At 40.5% G+C, this 14,274-nt stretch overlaps 1 protein-coding gene across 12 annotated transcripts in view; it reads right to left on the reverse strand.

Annotated features, from left to right (window-relative positions):
- The window catches only part of NUP98 (nucleoporin 98 and 96 precursor), a 122,893-nt gene that overhangs the window by 55,069 nt on the left and 53,550 nt on the right, over nucleotides 1-14,274 (reverse strand). For all 12 annotated transcript variants that reach the window (XM_008961891.5, XM_055094009.2, XM_034932006.3 and 9 more), the window contains 2 exons: nucleotides 5,463-5,596; nucleotides 1,657-1,844 (listed from right to left, as the gene is read on the reverse strand). In XM_008961891.5, the coding sequence (XP_008960139.4) occupies nucleotides 1,657-1,844; nucleotides 5,463-5,596 (322 nt within the window). The remainder of the gene's footprint in view (nucleotides 1-1,656; nucleotides 1,845-5,462; nucleotides 5,597-14,274) is intronic.

Genomic DNA, 14,274 nt, shown 5'->3' on the forward strand with positions numbered 1-14,274 from the left:
AAAAGGATGACGTTTGACAGCAACACCACAGAAGTGAAGCCAAGGAGGTCAGATGGTATTAACAACAAAATGCATGTCCTCCCACTCTAATCCTTTCTACTCGTATATTTGAAAATCCTAAGCCCTGGTGAAACTGATCTCGAGCTACTGACCTGATGACTGGACTACTGTAAACCTTTTTACCTACTCTGCGCAAAAACAGTGTATAAAATGCTAGGACAAGGCGGGGCACAGTGGCTCACACCAGTAATCCCAGCACTTTGGGAGTCTGAGGCAGGTGAATTATCTGAGGTCAGCAGTTCAAGACCAGCCTGGCCAACATGGCGAAACCCCATCTCTACACAAAAATTAGCCAGGCATGGTGGCACGTGCCTGTAGTCCCAGCTACTTGGGAAGCTGAGGAAGAAGAATCGCTTGAACCTAGGAGATGGAGGTTGCAGTGAGCCGAGATCGTGCCACTGCACTCCAGCCTGGGTGACAGAGCGACTGTATCAAAAAAAAAATAAATAAAATGCTAGGACAGACATAAATAATACACAGTCCCTGCCTTCAAAATAATTTACTGATATTCTAAGAAACACATAAAATTAGACTTTCCATCTTTGGTGAAGCAGTTACATTTTCTTTTTTTTTTTTGGAGGCCGAGTCTCACTCTGTCACCCAGGCTGGAGTACAGTGGTGGGATCCCAGCTCACTGCAACCTCTGCCTCCCCAGTTCAAGAGATTCTCCTGCCTCAGCCTCCCAAGCAGCTGGGATTACAGAATTACAGACGCACGCAGCCATGCCCAGCTAATTTTGTATATTCAGTAAAGACGGGGTTTCACCATGTTAGCCAGGCTGATCTCAAACTCCTGACCTCCAGTGATCCACCCACCTCAGCCAGCCAAAGTGCTGGGATTACAGGTGTGAGCCACCATGCCCGGCCGGATTACCGTATTTTTAGGGAAAGAAAGTTGTGTGTAATGTTTTTAACGTATCACTTGAGCTGCGGAGGTTGAGGCTGCAGTGAGCAGTAATTGCACCACTGCATTCCAGCCTGGGTGACAGAGCGAGACCTGAACTTTTAAAAGCAACAACAAAAAAACCTAATTATTCAAAAACAAAACAAAATCATGCATATGTAAAATAAGAGGCATATTTATCAAAATATTTTTATGCTAACTATAAGTTATCCCTGGGAGTGATCGGGTGACTTTTATTCTTCTTTGTGATGTTCTGTATTTTTCAAATTATAAAAAAGTGGACTGGCTGGGCACAGCGGCTCACACCTGCAATCCCAGCACTTTGGGAGGCCAGGCGGCAGATCATATGCGGTCAGGGGTTCAAGACCAGCCTGGCCAACATGGTGAAACCCCATTTCTACTAAAAATACAAAATTAGCTGGGCTTGATGGCACACGCCTGTAATCCCAGCTACTCAGGAGGCTGAGGCAAGAGAATCGTTTGAACCTGGGAGGCAAAGGTTGCAGTGAGCAAAGATCATGCCATTGCACTCCAGCCTGGGCGACAGAGTAAGACTCTGTCTCAAAAACAAAAACAAAAACAAAAACAAAGTGGACTGTATCACATCTATAATATATTTAAATAATTGTATATTATTTCATATTTAGTTTATATCAGTATTTTACACTTAATTTCTGTTAAAAATAAACTCACTTGGGCATGAATGCTCCATTGGCTAGGGATGGTTCATCGTCATCCAGCCCATCAAAGAGATGTGACTTGGCTGTGCCTGTTGTTTGTAAAGCCTTTGGCCGGACTCTAGTGGCAGGGCGGGGTGTCAGTTTATAATGAGTAGGTGTAGTAAGAGCCTTCTGGGCTGCTGGATTTGTTGGTTTCAATCTCTGAAAAACAAAAGCATCAAGGAAATTTTTGGTTTACTTTAAATGTATTGCACTGGCCTTAAAAATCACAAGACCAGATTTCAATCCTCATCTTTGTCATTCACCTGCTAGATACCTGTTGAAGTCTCTGTTCCCATAAAACAAGGATGTTAACACCCAACTTTGTACATGTTGAGTATCCCTCATCCAAAATGCTTGGGTCCAGAAGTATTTTGGATTTTTTTGTATTTTGAAATATTTGCATTATACTTACCAGTTGAGTATCCCAAATGTGAAAATCCAAAATCCAAAATGTCCCAATGAGCATTTCTTTTGAATGTCATATCAGTGCAAAGTTTTGGATTTTGGAGCATTTTGGATTTTCAATTTTTGGATTTGGGAGGCGCTATCTGTATGTATGTGTGAATACTAACCGAACTGTCTTTATTGTTCTAGAACTGATTTTTACTTATCTTTCCAGCCCCCATTTAAAATTATTGGTCTGACATCTTTTAAAATGTAATCAAGATAATGAATCTGTTAGCTGGACAGTGGAGGCGTGCACCTGTAATCCCAGCTACTGGGGAGGCTAAGGCATGGGAATCGCTTGAACCCAGGAGGCGGAGGTTGCAGTAAGCCGAGATCGCACCACTGCACTCCAGCCTGGGTGACAGAGCGAGACTCTTTCCCCAAAAAAATCCAAAGATGATGAATCTGAAAAAAGTTCTGTAAATTAAAATGTACTAACACAACATATTAATATATCTTGTCCATTCTCTTCATCCTATGAGAGTTTAGCTTGCAATCATTCTGCTTTGAAAAACAGTATTTATGTTCATTTGATGAAAACATGATACCAAAAAAATCCTAAGCCATAGACATTACTTTTCAATTAAACCCAAAATCTTATACTTCAAGAAAAACTGAGATTCTGTCATGAATTAATATTCAACTTCTATGTAATGCAAGTTGCTCTGGGGAAAAAAAGGGCAGATACTAGCTTGTATTTATCCATCTTTTAGTAAACATTAATAATTAAACATTAAGTCAAACTCTGGGTACCAGAAATAAAAATAAAGTTACTTCCTCTGATTACTGAGGAAACGACAAGTTAGTGGAGGACACACAACTAAATTTCAGGGTGCTTCAGATGGCACCTCTACAATATCCTGAGGTTGTTCTATATTTGTTTTCCTAACAGCATAAATGAGATTACATAACCACTTCAAATAACAATGTCTAGCATATCTAGTCTGTCAGAATTTATTCTTCTCTTCCCAGTGCAAGCTGTTTACACTTAACAATGAATCTTTGTTATTCCCAGATTGTTGTGATCTTTCACAATTCTTTGGTTGGAATGCTTGACCTAGACTCGCCAAGCCCTACATATCCATACAAAAAAGTTAAATGTTCCTCTTCTGAAAACAAAGCCTTATCAAATTCATCCAAGCATCTATGATCTTTTCACTAGTATATTTTAAATTTTGTATTAAGATAAACCTCATGTGACATAGAATTCACCGTTTTAACGCACCTACTTCAATAGTTTTTAGTATATTTACAAGGTTGTGCAACAATCACCACTATCTGATTCCTGAAAACTTTGATGACTTCAAAAAGAAACTCAGTTCCTCTCAATTTCTTCCCTCTTCCCTTTGCAACTATGAAGCTGCTTTCTTTCTTATGGATTTGCCTATTCTGGGTATATCATATAAATGAAATCATGTGACTTTTTGTGTCTGGCTCCTTTCACTTAACGTTTTCTTTCTTTTTGTTTTGAGACGGAGTTTCGCTCTTGTCATCTGGGCTGGAGTGCAATGGTGCGATCTCGGCTCACTGCAATCTCCACCTCCCAGGTTCAAGTGATTCGCCTGCCTCAGCCTCACGAATAGCTGGGATTATGGGCACGCACCACCATGCCTGGCTAATTTTTTTTTATTTAGTATAGATGGGGTTTCACCATGTTGGTCAGGCTGGTCTTGAACTCCTGAACTCAGGTGATCTCCCCACCTCGGCCTCCCAAAGTGCTGGGATTAAAGGCATGAGCCACCATGCCCACTGTGCCCGGCCTTCACTTATGTTTTCAAGGTTTCATCTATGTTATAGCATGTATCAGTACTTTACTCCTATTTATGGCTAAATGATATTCCATTATAGACGTATAAAACATTTTGTTTATCCATTCGTCATTGATAGACACTCTTCTATTACCACATACACTCTACTGAACCAGTGTAAACTTAAGTGCTTGTATGTCTGATGTTTGTCACTGGATAGCAACCTTAATAAATTCTTGTTTATTTTCATTTTGTATCCTCAGCACTTAACAACACAATGCCTTGCACATATTCGGCTACCTAAAATTAGGCTGCATAAATAATTGTCTAATCATTTACACATCACTTTAAAAGGTACTTTCATATTCATATCTTGCTTCTAGTATCTAGTTTACAGGATTAAATTTAAGAACATAGTAAGATCCCATTTCTCTTTTTTTTTTTGAGACGTAGTTTCGCTCTTGTTGCCCAGGCTGGAGTGCAATGGCGCAATCTCGGCTCACTGCAACCTCTGCCTCCCAGGTACAAGCAATTCTCCTGCCTCAGCCTCCCAAGTAGCTGTGATTACAGGTGCCCACCACCATGCCCAGCTAATTTTTGTATATTTCGTAGAGACGGGGTTTCACCGTGTTGACCAGGCTGGTCGTGAACTGAACTCAGGTGATCCACCCGCCTCGGACTCCCAAAGCGCTAGGATTACAGGCCTGAGCCACTGCGCCGGGCAGATCCCATTTCTTAAAACAACAAAACAAAACAACAAAATAAAAAGCTGAGGGATACATGTAATCACATAAGTGATTGAATAGTAGTTTCTGTATATTGAGCAATTTACTATGATCCTGGTATGCATGATCTCATTTAGCCCTCAACATTGAACACTATTACTCTTCCGATTTTACAGAAGAAACAAATTTAGGGAAGCAAAATGACTTTCTCATTTTCCAATGTCTCACAGATTATAAGCGGTAAAACAAGGATCAAACAGACCAAAGACTACACTTTTAACATCATGTGAGTAAAAGATCATGTTTTTACACTAGAGTTATAAGAGATTAAAGACAAAGCTATGTAAAAATCAAGAGGTTAAGATTTTGGTTATGCCACTTAAGAGCATTATGATTTGAGGAAAGTCAGCCTCTCTAAGCCTTAGTTTGCTTAATTATAAAATGAGAATAGGGCTGGGCATGGTGGCTTACACCTGTAATCCCAGCACGTTGGGAGACCGAGGCGGGAGGATTCCTTCCAGGAGTTCGATACCAGCAAGACATCATCTCAAAAAGAAAAGAAAAAAACTTTAAAAAAGTTGTTTTAATTAAAAATGAGAACATTAATATCTGCCTTATTTCAGGACTGTTGAAAACCCTCAGCATTGATCTTCAGTGTAGTGGTCATTTCACTGTCCCAACACCTTCCAGATACAGCAAAAATAATTTACCCCCGGCTGAGTGAAATAATATCTTAAAAAATTAATTACACCTAGCTTTGCTTAATCCCTTAGTATATACAGGCAAAAAATTACATTCTGCACATTCAGTTTCTCTTTCTTTGATATGATATTTTACAGAAGTATCCTTAAATTTACCTCTTCCTTCTTCTTAGGGTCTGACATCGGATTCCGGAAGAGAGGAGAGTCTCCAAAAGGTGAGTATGTTAGACTATTGATGTGCTGCTGGAGAACAGCCTGCTGGGCAGCAGAAGCATTTGGATCTGTCAAAGCTTTTAAAAAAAAAGAAAACAAAAAATATATATATATATAAATGCAAGGATACAATGCATTTGTAACACAGAGCTCAGTATTCTTTTTGAAGAAGTGGTCTTCAAAATGCTCAGATCAATGGTATCATTGGGGCAGAATGTGTGTAGAGCAAACTGTAAAGAAAATCAAGAATCAAATAAGCTAATAGGTCAAATTTAGGAAGAGACATTTCATAAGATACAATACTCATATAAATTCACTTACACAGTGTTCACTGTCACTACTAATCAAAGAAAGGAAAATTTAAACCCTGATGAAATATTTTATGCATACCTATCACTGAAATAGCTGCATAAAAAGCCATAGTCTTTGACTTCTAGAAACATTATAGACTGGTTTGTCTAAAGGAAATAATACGACAGTATACAGGGCAAGTAGTGTGTGTGTCTGTGTGTGTGTGTGTGTAATTGTCTAAAGGAAATAATATGACAGTATACAGGGCAAATACTGTGTGTGTGTGTGTGTGTGCGTGTGCGTGTGTGTGTGCGCGTGCGTGTGTGTATGTAATTGTCCAAAGGAAATAATGACAATATACAACAGGACAAGTACTGTGTGTTTGTGTGTGTACACACACACACACCCAGGCTGGAGTGTAGTGGCATGATCTTGGCTTGCTGCAACCTCTGCCTCCAGGCTCAAGTGATCCTCTAACCTCAGACTCCCAAGCAGCTGGGACTACAGGGGTGAGTCACCACACCAACAACAGCTAATTTTGTGTGTGTGTGTGTGTGTTTTTTTTTTTCAGAGATGGGGTTTCGCCATGTTGCCCAGGCTGGTCTTGAACTCCTGAAATTGAACTATCTGCCCACCTTGGCCTCCCAAAATGCCAGGATTACAGGAGTCAGCTACCATGCCTGGCCTCTATTTTTTAACCTCATAATTTTAATCATGAAAATTTAACTCGAACTAGAAAGAAAATAAATTCCTAAGCATTCACTGCATAGTATATATACAGTCAAGATATGGAAACAACCTATGTGTCCAATATTAAGTTAATAGTTGTAGGCGGGGTGCAGTGGCTCACGCCTGTAATCCCAGCACTGGGAGGCCGTGGCGAGCAGATCACTTGAGGTGAGGAGTTTGAGACCAACCTGGCCAATACAGTGAAACCCCACCTCTACTAAAAATACAAAAAATTAGCTGGGCGTGGGGGCGCACACCTATAACCCCAGCTGGAACCCAGGAAGTGGAGGTTTCAGTGAGCCAAGATCGCGCCACTGCACTCCAGCCTGGGTGAAAGAGCGAGACTCTGCCTCAAACAAACAAACAAAAAAGTTGTAAACATCACGATACATCAACATAGGTTATGTAGTTATTAAAAATAATAATTTGTTTCATTGTGGAAATATGAAATTATCTTTGATTTATTAAGTAAAATTTCCAGAATAAAAATATTATGTACATTAAGGCTACAGAGGAAGGCAGCATACAAACAAAAATGTGGTTTTTTCTTTTCCCCCAAATCCAGGTGTCTTCCTGAAGAAAATGCTTAGGCTATCCTTATAAGTTTATTATTTACATTTATTTAACATTCAAATAATATAAACTGAAAGAAAAAAGAAATCACTAAGCCTAATTTTTTCTCAAAGTGTAAGAACATCTGTTATCAATTGCAGAGAATTTAGGGAACAGACGTAAGTAACAATGAAGACTATTCATGATCTACCATTGTACCAAGTAAAACATTAAGAAAAAAGCAAAACCACTACAGTATACCCTGACTGAAGAAGAAACCTCTTTGCAAGATAAAAGCTCTTTCCAAAAATACTGATCAAAACCCAAAACATAATAAAGTCATTTTACAGACAAAAATACTACCTTTTTCCCTTATAAACATTTACAAATAAAGTTACTGCCAAAATATAATACAATAATCCACAGTAAAGGAGTGACATAAAACTTTCTGAAAAGTCTCACAATGTTGTGGGGAGTGGGTGGAGAACAAAAGCAGTAATAACAAAAACAAAAAAAAGAGGCTGGGCGTGGTGGCTCATGCCTGTAATCCCAGCACTTTGGGAGGCCGAGGCGGGCGGATCACAAGGTCAGGAGATCGAGACTATCCTGGCTAACATGGTGAAACCCTGTCTCTACTAACAAAATAGAAAAAATTAGCCAGGCGTGGTGGTGGGCACCTGTAGTCCCAGCTACTCGGGAGGCTGAGGCAGGAGAATGGCGTGAACCCAGGATACGGAGATGGCAGTGAGCCAAGGTCGTGCCACTTCACTCTAGCCTGGGCGACAGAGCGAGATTCCGTCTCAAAAACAAACAAACAAACAAAAACAGAACAGGCTGCTATAGCTAAATTAATGAAAAAGAAGAGTCAAAGATTTCTTAAAATCAATGTATTCAATAAATACTAAAACACCGTACATTCATGTTGATATTTAACTAGACAGGACAAGTTTGCTCAGGATCTCAAACCAAGAGATGTCAATTTTAAGAGCACAGAGTAAATCATCTGTATTCAGAAAGTTCCTAAATCCAATTTAAGAGCAAAAAATAAAGAAAAGTTTTTTTTTTTTTGGTACACAGTACTACAGATTAACAGCATACTGCTATTTTGGGGACTATGCAAGGAGACTCAAGAAAAATTTTAGAGAACTCCAAACCTCACTGGTCATTTTGTTACTGGACAGGCAATTACTCATTTAGAAAACTGACCTGTCTTAGTTGATCCCATCGTTTAACAAGCACAAATCATTCTACCTGGGCGTCCTCAAAAAAAAAAAAAAAAAAACCAAAAACTTCCTTTCACAAATCCAAACACAAGAAAGTGCATGAGCATGATTTTATATCTGTATGAATAAATATAAACTTTGTGTTAACTGTAGTATTTAAAGACACAGGTAAGAGAGTATCTTGATAGATTAGCAAAAACAAGAAAACAAACAAGCACTAGTTAAGCAACTACTGGTATTACATTCAATCTTGGTCAAAATAATTTGAAAACTTTCCAAAGAACAAATTCCAAAGAAATTTCAAAATAAAAGATTCCAAAAAACTAAATCATAACCAAATGATTAAAGGGATAGGGAAAAGTACAAAAACCAAGTCTTCTGATGAAACACAAGAATCTGATGATACTTTATCCAGAAGAAAGTCAGTGGGTTACCACAAATATACTATGGCAAGGCATGGTGGCTCATGCCAGTAATCCCAGCACTTTGGGAAGCTGAGCAAGCAGATTACTTCAGGTCAGGACTTCAAGAATAGCCTGGCCAAAATGGTGAACCTCTATCTCTACTAAAAAATACAAGAATTAGCCGGGCATGGTGACACATACCTGTAGTCCCAGCTACGCAGGAGGCTGAGACAGGAGAATTGTTTGAACCCAGAGGCGGAGGCTGCAGTGAGCCAAGATGGTGCCACAGCACTCCAGCCTGGGTGACAGAGTAAGACTCCTCTCGAAAAAAAAAAAAAAAAAAAGGAAAGAAAGAAAAGAAACCACACATACTAGACTGGTTTTGCTTAGCTTTAGGAAATAAAAGTAGAACCACTGGGTGGAAACTCTCTGGAGGAAGGATTTGGTTTCCACACAACCAGAACAGAACAACAGACTGTACTGCCTGTAAGGAAGTCACCATACCTGAGGTTTTTTTAAGACAAGGCACACTCACATAGTTCTAAAGTACCTTCAACTAAGATTCCATAGTATAAAGATGTACATTCTAAAAGTAAATACAATTACCTTTAAATGGGCAGTAATGTTAAGGCACACAAATTTAATATTAACTAAATTCTTGTGTCAGGAACTTTGGAAAAAGAGATGGATTATTAAAAACCAGTCAAAAAGCTATACAAGTACAAATGGCATATTACAATAATTTATGCTACCACCTTCTACTAAAACCAATAAAAAATGAGAAAAAAATAAAATTAAAACAATTTTTTTTTTGAGACAGAGTCTTGCTGTGTCACTCAGGCTGGAGTGCAGTAGCGCGATCTCGGCTCACTGCAACCTCTGCCTCCCAGACTAGGCAATCCTCCTGCCTCGGCCTTGCGAGTAGGTGGGATTACAGGTGCCTGCCGCCACGCCCGGCTAATTTTTGTATTTTTAGTAGAGACGGGGTTTCACCATGTTGGCCTGGATGGTCGAACTCCCGACCTCAGGTGATCCACCCGCCTCGGCCTCCCAAAGTGCTGAGATTACAGGCGTGAGGCACCGCACCAGGCCTATTTTTAATGATAAAGCTAAGTATAAAATCCGCACAGAGATCAATGAAAACTCGAATTCACCTCCGCTCTCTCCAAGACCTTATTAAATCTTTGGCTAAAAAATATTAACATTTATATATATAAACCCACAATGACAAATAATGGGAAGGTGGCAAATGAACACATGAGAAAATCTAACAAATTTCTAGGGGAAAGATGTGGACAGAGGACTGATCAAGCAGGATACAGAAAACTATAGCTTAGAGTACACTCAACAGCAGTTACAGCTGACCTTTGAACAACACAAGTTTGAACTGTGCGGATCCACTTATGTGTGGATTTCCTCCTCTGCCACCCCTGAGAGAGCAAGACCAACCCCTTCCTCCACCTTATGATTTTCCTAATAATATATTCTTTTCTTTAGCTTACTTTATAGTAAGAATATAGTACGTACTACATATAATATACATAATGTGTACTGTTTATGTTGTCAGTAAAGCTTGGGAATCAAAGATTATTTGCAAATTATCAACTGTGTGGGGGTCAGCACCCCTAACCCTCATGTTGTCCAAGGGTCTACTAGTATGATCAAATGACGCGTATCTACCTTGGAGAATCCCAGAAGTCTAGGGACTTCGGAATACCAGGTTTGATGAAGTAGAATTGAAAACAGGAAGAGGAAAGAATTAATGGAAAGTCTAAGCCAGGCGCGGTGGCTCACACCTGTAACCCCAGCACTTTGGGAGGCCGAAGCGAGAGGATTGCTTGAGGTCAGGAGTTCGTGACCAGCCTAGCCAATATGGTGAAACCCAATACCTACTAAAAATACAAAAATTAGCCGGGCGTGGTGACATGGGCCTGCAATCCCAGCTACTCAAGAGGCTGAGGAAAGAGAATCACTTGAACCTGGGAGGCGAAGGTTGCAGTGAGCCAAGATCGAGATCACACCACTACACTCCAGTCTTGGGGAGAGAGCAAGACTCTGTCTCAAAAAAAAAAAGAAATGAAGTTTATATAGAAAACTACATATTGCCATCCTCCTAATCACTGATGCTCAATACACAGGTCAAAGTATGCCTTTCTCTAAGTAAACACATAAAAAGGAGAAGGGCAACTACTGTGGTTACTGCAATCATCCCAGAGCTAAGAATGTGACATTCTAACATTTAGAGGACCCTCTGATAAGAGCCAGTTTCTAGATTACTTACTCTAAAGTAAAACATACTGGTAAAAAAGCCCTACTCACATACAAAAAGTTGCCAGTGAGCTTTTAAATATAAATATATATATATATATATATTTTTTGGAGACAGAGTCTCGCACTTTCGCCCAGGCTGGAGTGTAGCGGCGTGACGTCGGCTCAGTGCAACTTCCGCCTCCCAGGTTCAAGCGATTCTCCCGCCTCAGCCTCCAGAGTAGCTGGGATTACAGGCATGTGCCACCATACCTGGCTAGTTTTTCTATTTGTGGTAGACATCATGGGGTTTTGCCATGTTGGCCAGGCTGGTCTCGAACGCTTGACCTCAAGCAATCCGCCTGCCTCAGCCTCCCAAAGTGCTGGGATTACAGTCATGAGCCACCATGCCCAGCCTATTTTTAATCTTAAATAGGAATGAAAAGGACCACCAAGCACTAAAGATTACTATCAAAACAAAAATCATCCTGAAAATCCAAGGAACAGAAGAACGCTAAAAAAATTTTATCCCAACTGAGTTTTAAGCAAAAAAACTGTATCTAACAAATAGGTGTTGTGGTTAAAAAAAAACTTTCAGAGAACAAGAATGAATTCTTCCAAATTAAAAACAAAAATCTGGCCAGGAGCGGTGGCTCATGCCTGTAATCCCAGCACTTTGGGAGGCTGAGGCAGGTGGATCACCTGAGGTCAGGAGTTCGAAACCAGCCTGGCCAACATGGTGAAACCCCATCTCTACTTAAACTACAAAAATTAGCTGGGCGTGTGGCAGGCACCTGTAATCCCAGCTATTTATGAGACTGAGGAAGGAGAATCGCTTCAACCCAGGAGGCGGAGATAGAAGTGAGCCGAGATCGCGCCATTGCACTCCAGCTTGGGTGACAGTGTGAAACTCCGTCTCAAAAAAAAAGGAAATCCAAAAAGACTGAGAAGACAACAAAAAAATCTCCCAGAAAGCAGAAACACAGGTCAAAGACACAACTGTTAAGATAGAAAGGATCTAAGCAAAATGTAGTAAAATGTCAGGACAAAAGGACAATCCTAAATGCTTTTGAGGATAGAGGGCACAGGTCACAAGAAGCATAAGAGCATTAGACCATCAGTAATGGTTACTGCAAGAAGGAAGACAGTCGATGTTCTGAGAATAAATTATTTTCACACAAGTCCCTAATATTAAATTGTGTGGAATGAATGAAGGTATTTTCAGACCTCTAAGTATTCAAAGGTTAGCCTTCATATTACAATTCACTTGAAGACACATTCCAGAAAATTCAGAAAATAAATAAAGAGAAAAACCCTATATGCAGGACATAGCAGTTCTCACTGAGCAGACTTGACGAGAATATCTTGAAGCAATGCTGAAGGCCTAGAGAATAATCAGAGTCCACACTGCTGCAGGAGGACAGAGGTAGCAGAGAATGAAGTAACTGGGGTAAATGAAATGTTCTGATACCATCCTTCAGAATTTGGAACAGTTCTATGGAAGTCAGTAAGCAGTGGTAATACCAGGGAAAATAGGAATCAGAAACTCCAAGGGGAAAAAATCTGGGCAGCACTACTTTCGTAAGTTATAATAACAGAATCATTTGCAACAGTTCATTTGCAACTATTAAATTATTCTTCAAAGAACAGAAGACAGTAACAGTTACAGGACAGAAAATATTATCAACTTTATCAATATAAAAATAAAGATGGGGCCAGGTGTGGTGGCTCACACTTGTAATCTCAGAACTTTGGGAGGCCAAGGTAGACGGATCACCTGAGGTCAGGTGTTCGAGACCAGCCTGGCCAACGTGGTAAAACCCCATCTGTACTAAAATTACAAAAATTATATGCGTGGTGGCAGGCACCTGTAATCCCAGCTACTCAGGAAGCTGAGGCAGCAGAATTGCTTGAACCTGGGAGGCAGAGGTTGCAGTGAGCCGAGATTACATCACTGCACTCCAGCCTAGGAGATAGAGCAAGACTCTGTCTCCAAAAAAAAAAAAAAAAAAAAAAAAGATGAGAAAAGAAATAAGGGTAATAAAAACATAGGGAAAGGTACTAATATCCTCATCTGACAAAGAAGACTCAAGAAATACTACCACCTTGTTGACAGAATAAGAAAAATATGTAAGTATGCAGCTTAAATTTGCAAAGGTTTCTCAAAACCTGACACATGTATCATGATAGTATGGGAGATTAATTTGGTGGTATAGAAAGATCTGACTATTCATTCTATTTATCTCAGTTACTCTGTTTATGCCAGGTGATAACCAGTTTTTCACTTCCTGTGGAATATAATTTTCTTTTCTTTTACTTTTTTCTTTTTTTTGTTGAGACGGACTGCCACTCTGTCACCCAGGCTGGAATGTAGTGGCGCGATCTTGGCTCACTGTAACCTCCACCTACCGGGTCCAAGCGATTCTCCTGCCTCAGCCTCCTGAGTACCTAGGATTACATGCACATGCCATCATGCCCAGCTAATTTTTGCATTTTTAATACAGATGGGGTTTCACCGTGTTGGCCAGGCTGGTCTCAAACTCCTGACCTCGTGATCCACCCGCCTCGGCCTCCCAAAGTGCTGGGATTATAGGCGTGGGCCACCAGGTCCAGCACATAATTTTCTTTAAAAAGCTATTTAAATTAAAAAGTAAGTTAATTTCAGCCTGGCGTGGTGGCTCACGCCTCTAATCCCAGCACTTTGGGAGGCCGAGGCGGGCGGATCATGAGGTCAGGAGATCGAGACCATCCTGGCTAACATGGTGAAACCCCGTCTCTACTGAAAATACAAAAAAATTAGCTGGGCATGGTGGCGGGCACCTGTAGTCCCAGCTACTCAAGAGGCTGAGGCGGGAGAATGGCGTGAATCTGGGAGGTAGAGCTTGCAGTAAGCCAAGATCGCACCACTGTACTCCAGCCTGGGCAACAGAGTGAAACTCCATCTCAAAGAAAAAAAAAAAAAAAGTAAGTTAATTTCCTTAAGTTCAAAATACATAATAAAGTGGTAGGTGGACCCTGGCAAAGTCTGGAAGGTGGTATTCAAATGAATGAAGTATGAAAAACACCTCAGGCTGTGCGCGGTGGCTTACACCTGTAATCCTAGCACTTTGGGAGGCCGAGGTGGGCGGATCACGAGGTCAGGAATTCGAGATCAGCCTGGCCAACATGGTGAAACCCTGTCTCTGCTCAAGATACCAAAAAAAAAAAAAATTAGCTGGGTGTGGTAGCATGCACCTGTAATCCCAGCTACTCAGGAAGCTGAGGCAGAAGAATCACTTGAACCCAGGAGGTGGAGGTTGCAGTGAGCTG

Source organism: Pan paniscus, chromosome 9, assembly GCF_029289425.2.
Source record: "Pan paniscus chromosome 9, NHGRI_mPanPan1-v2.0_pri, whole genome shotgun sequence".
Lineage (NCBI taxonomy): Eukaryota > Metazoa > Chordata > Mammalia > Primates > Hominidae > Pan > Pan paniscus.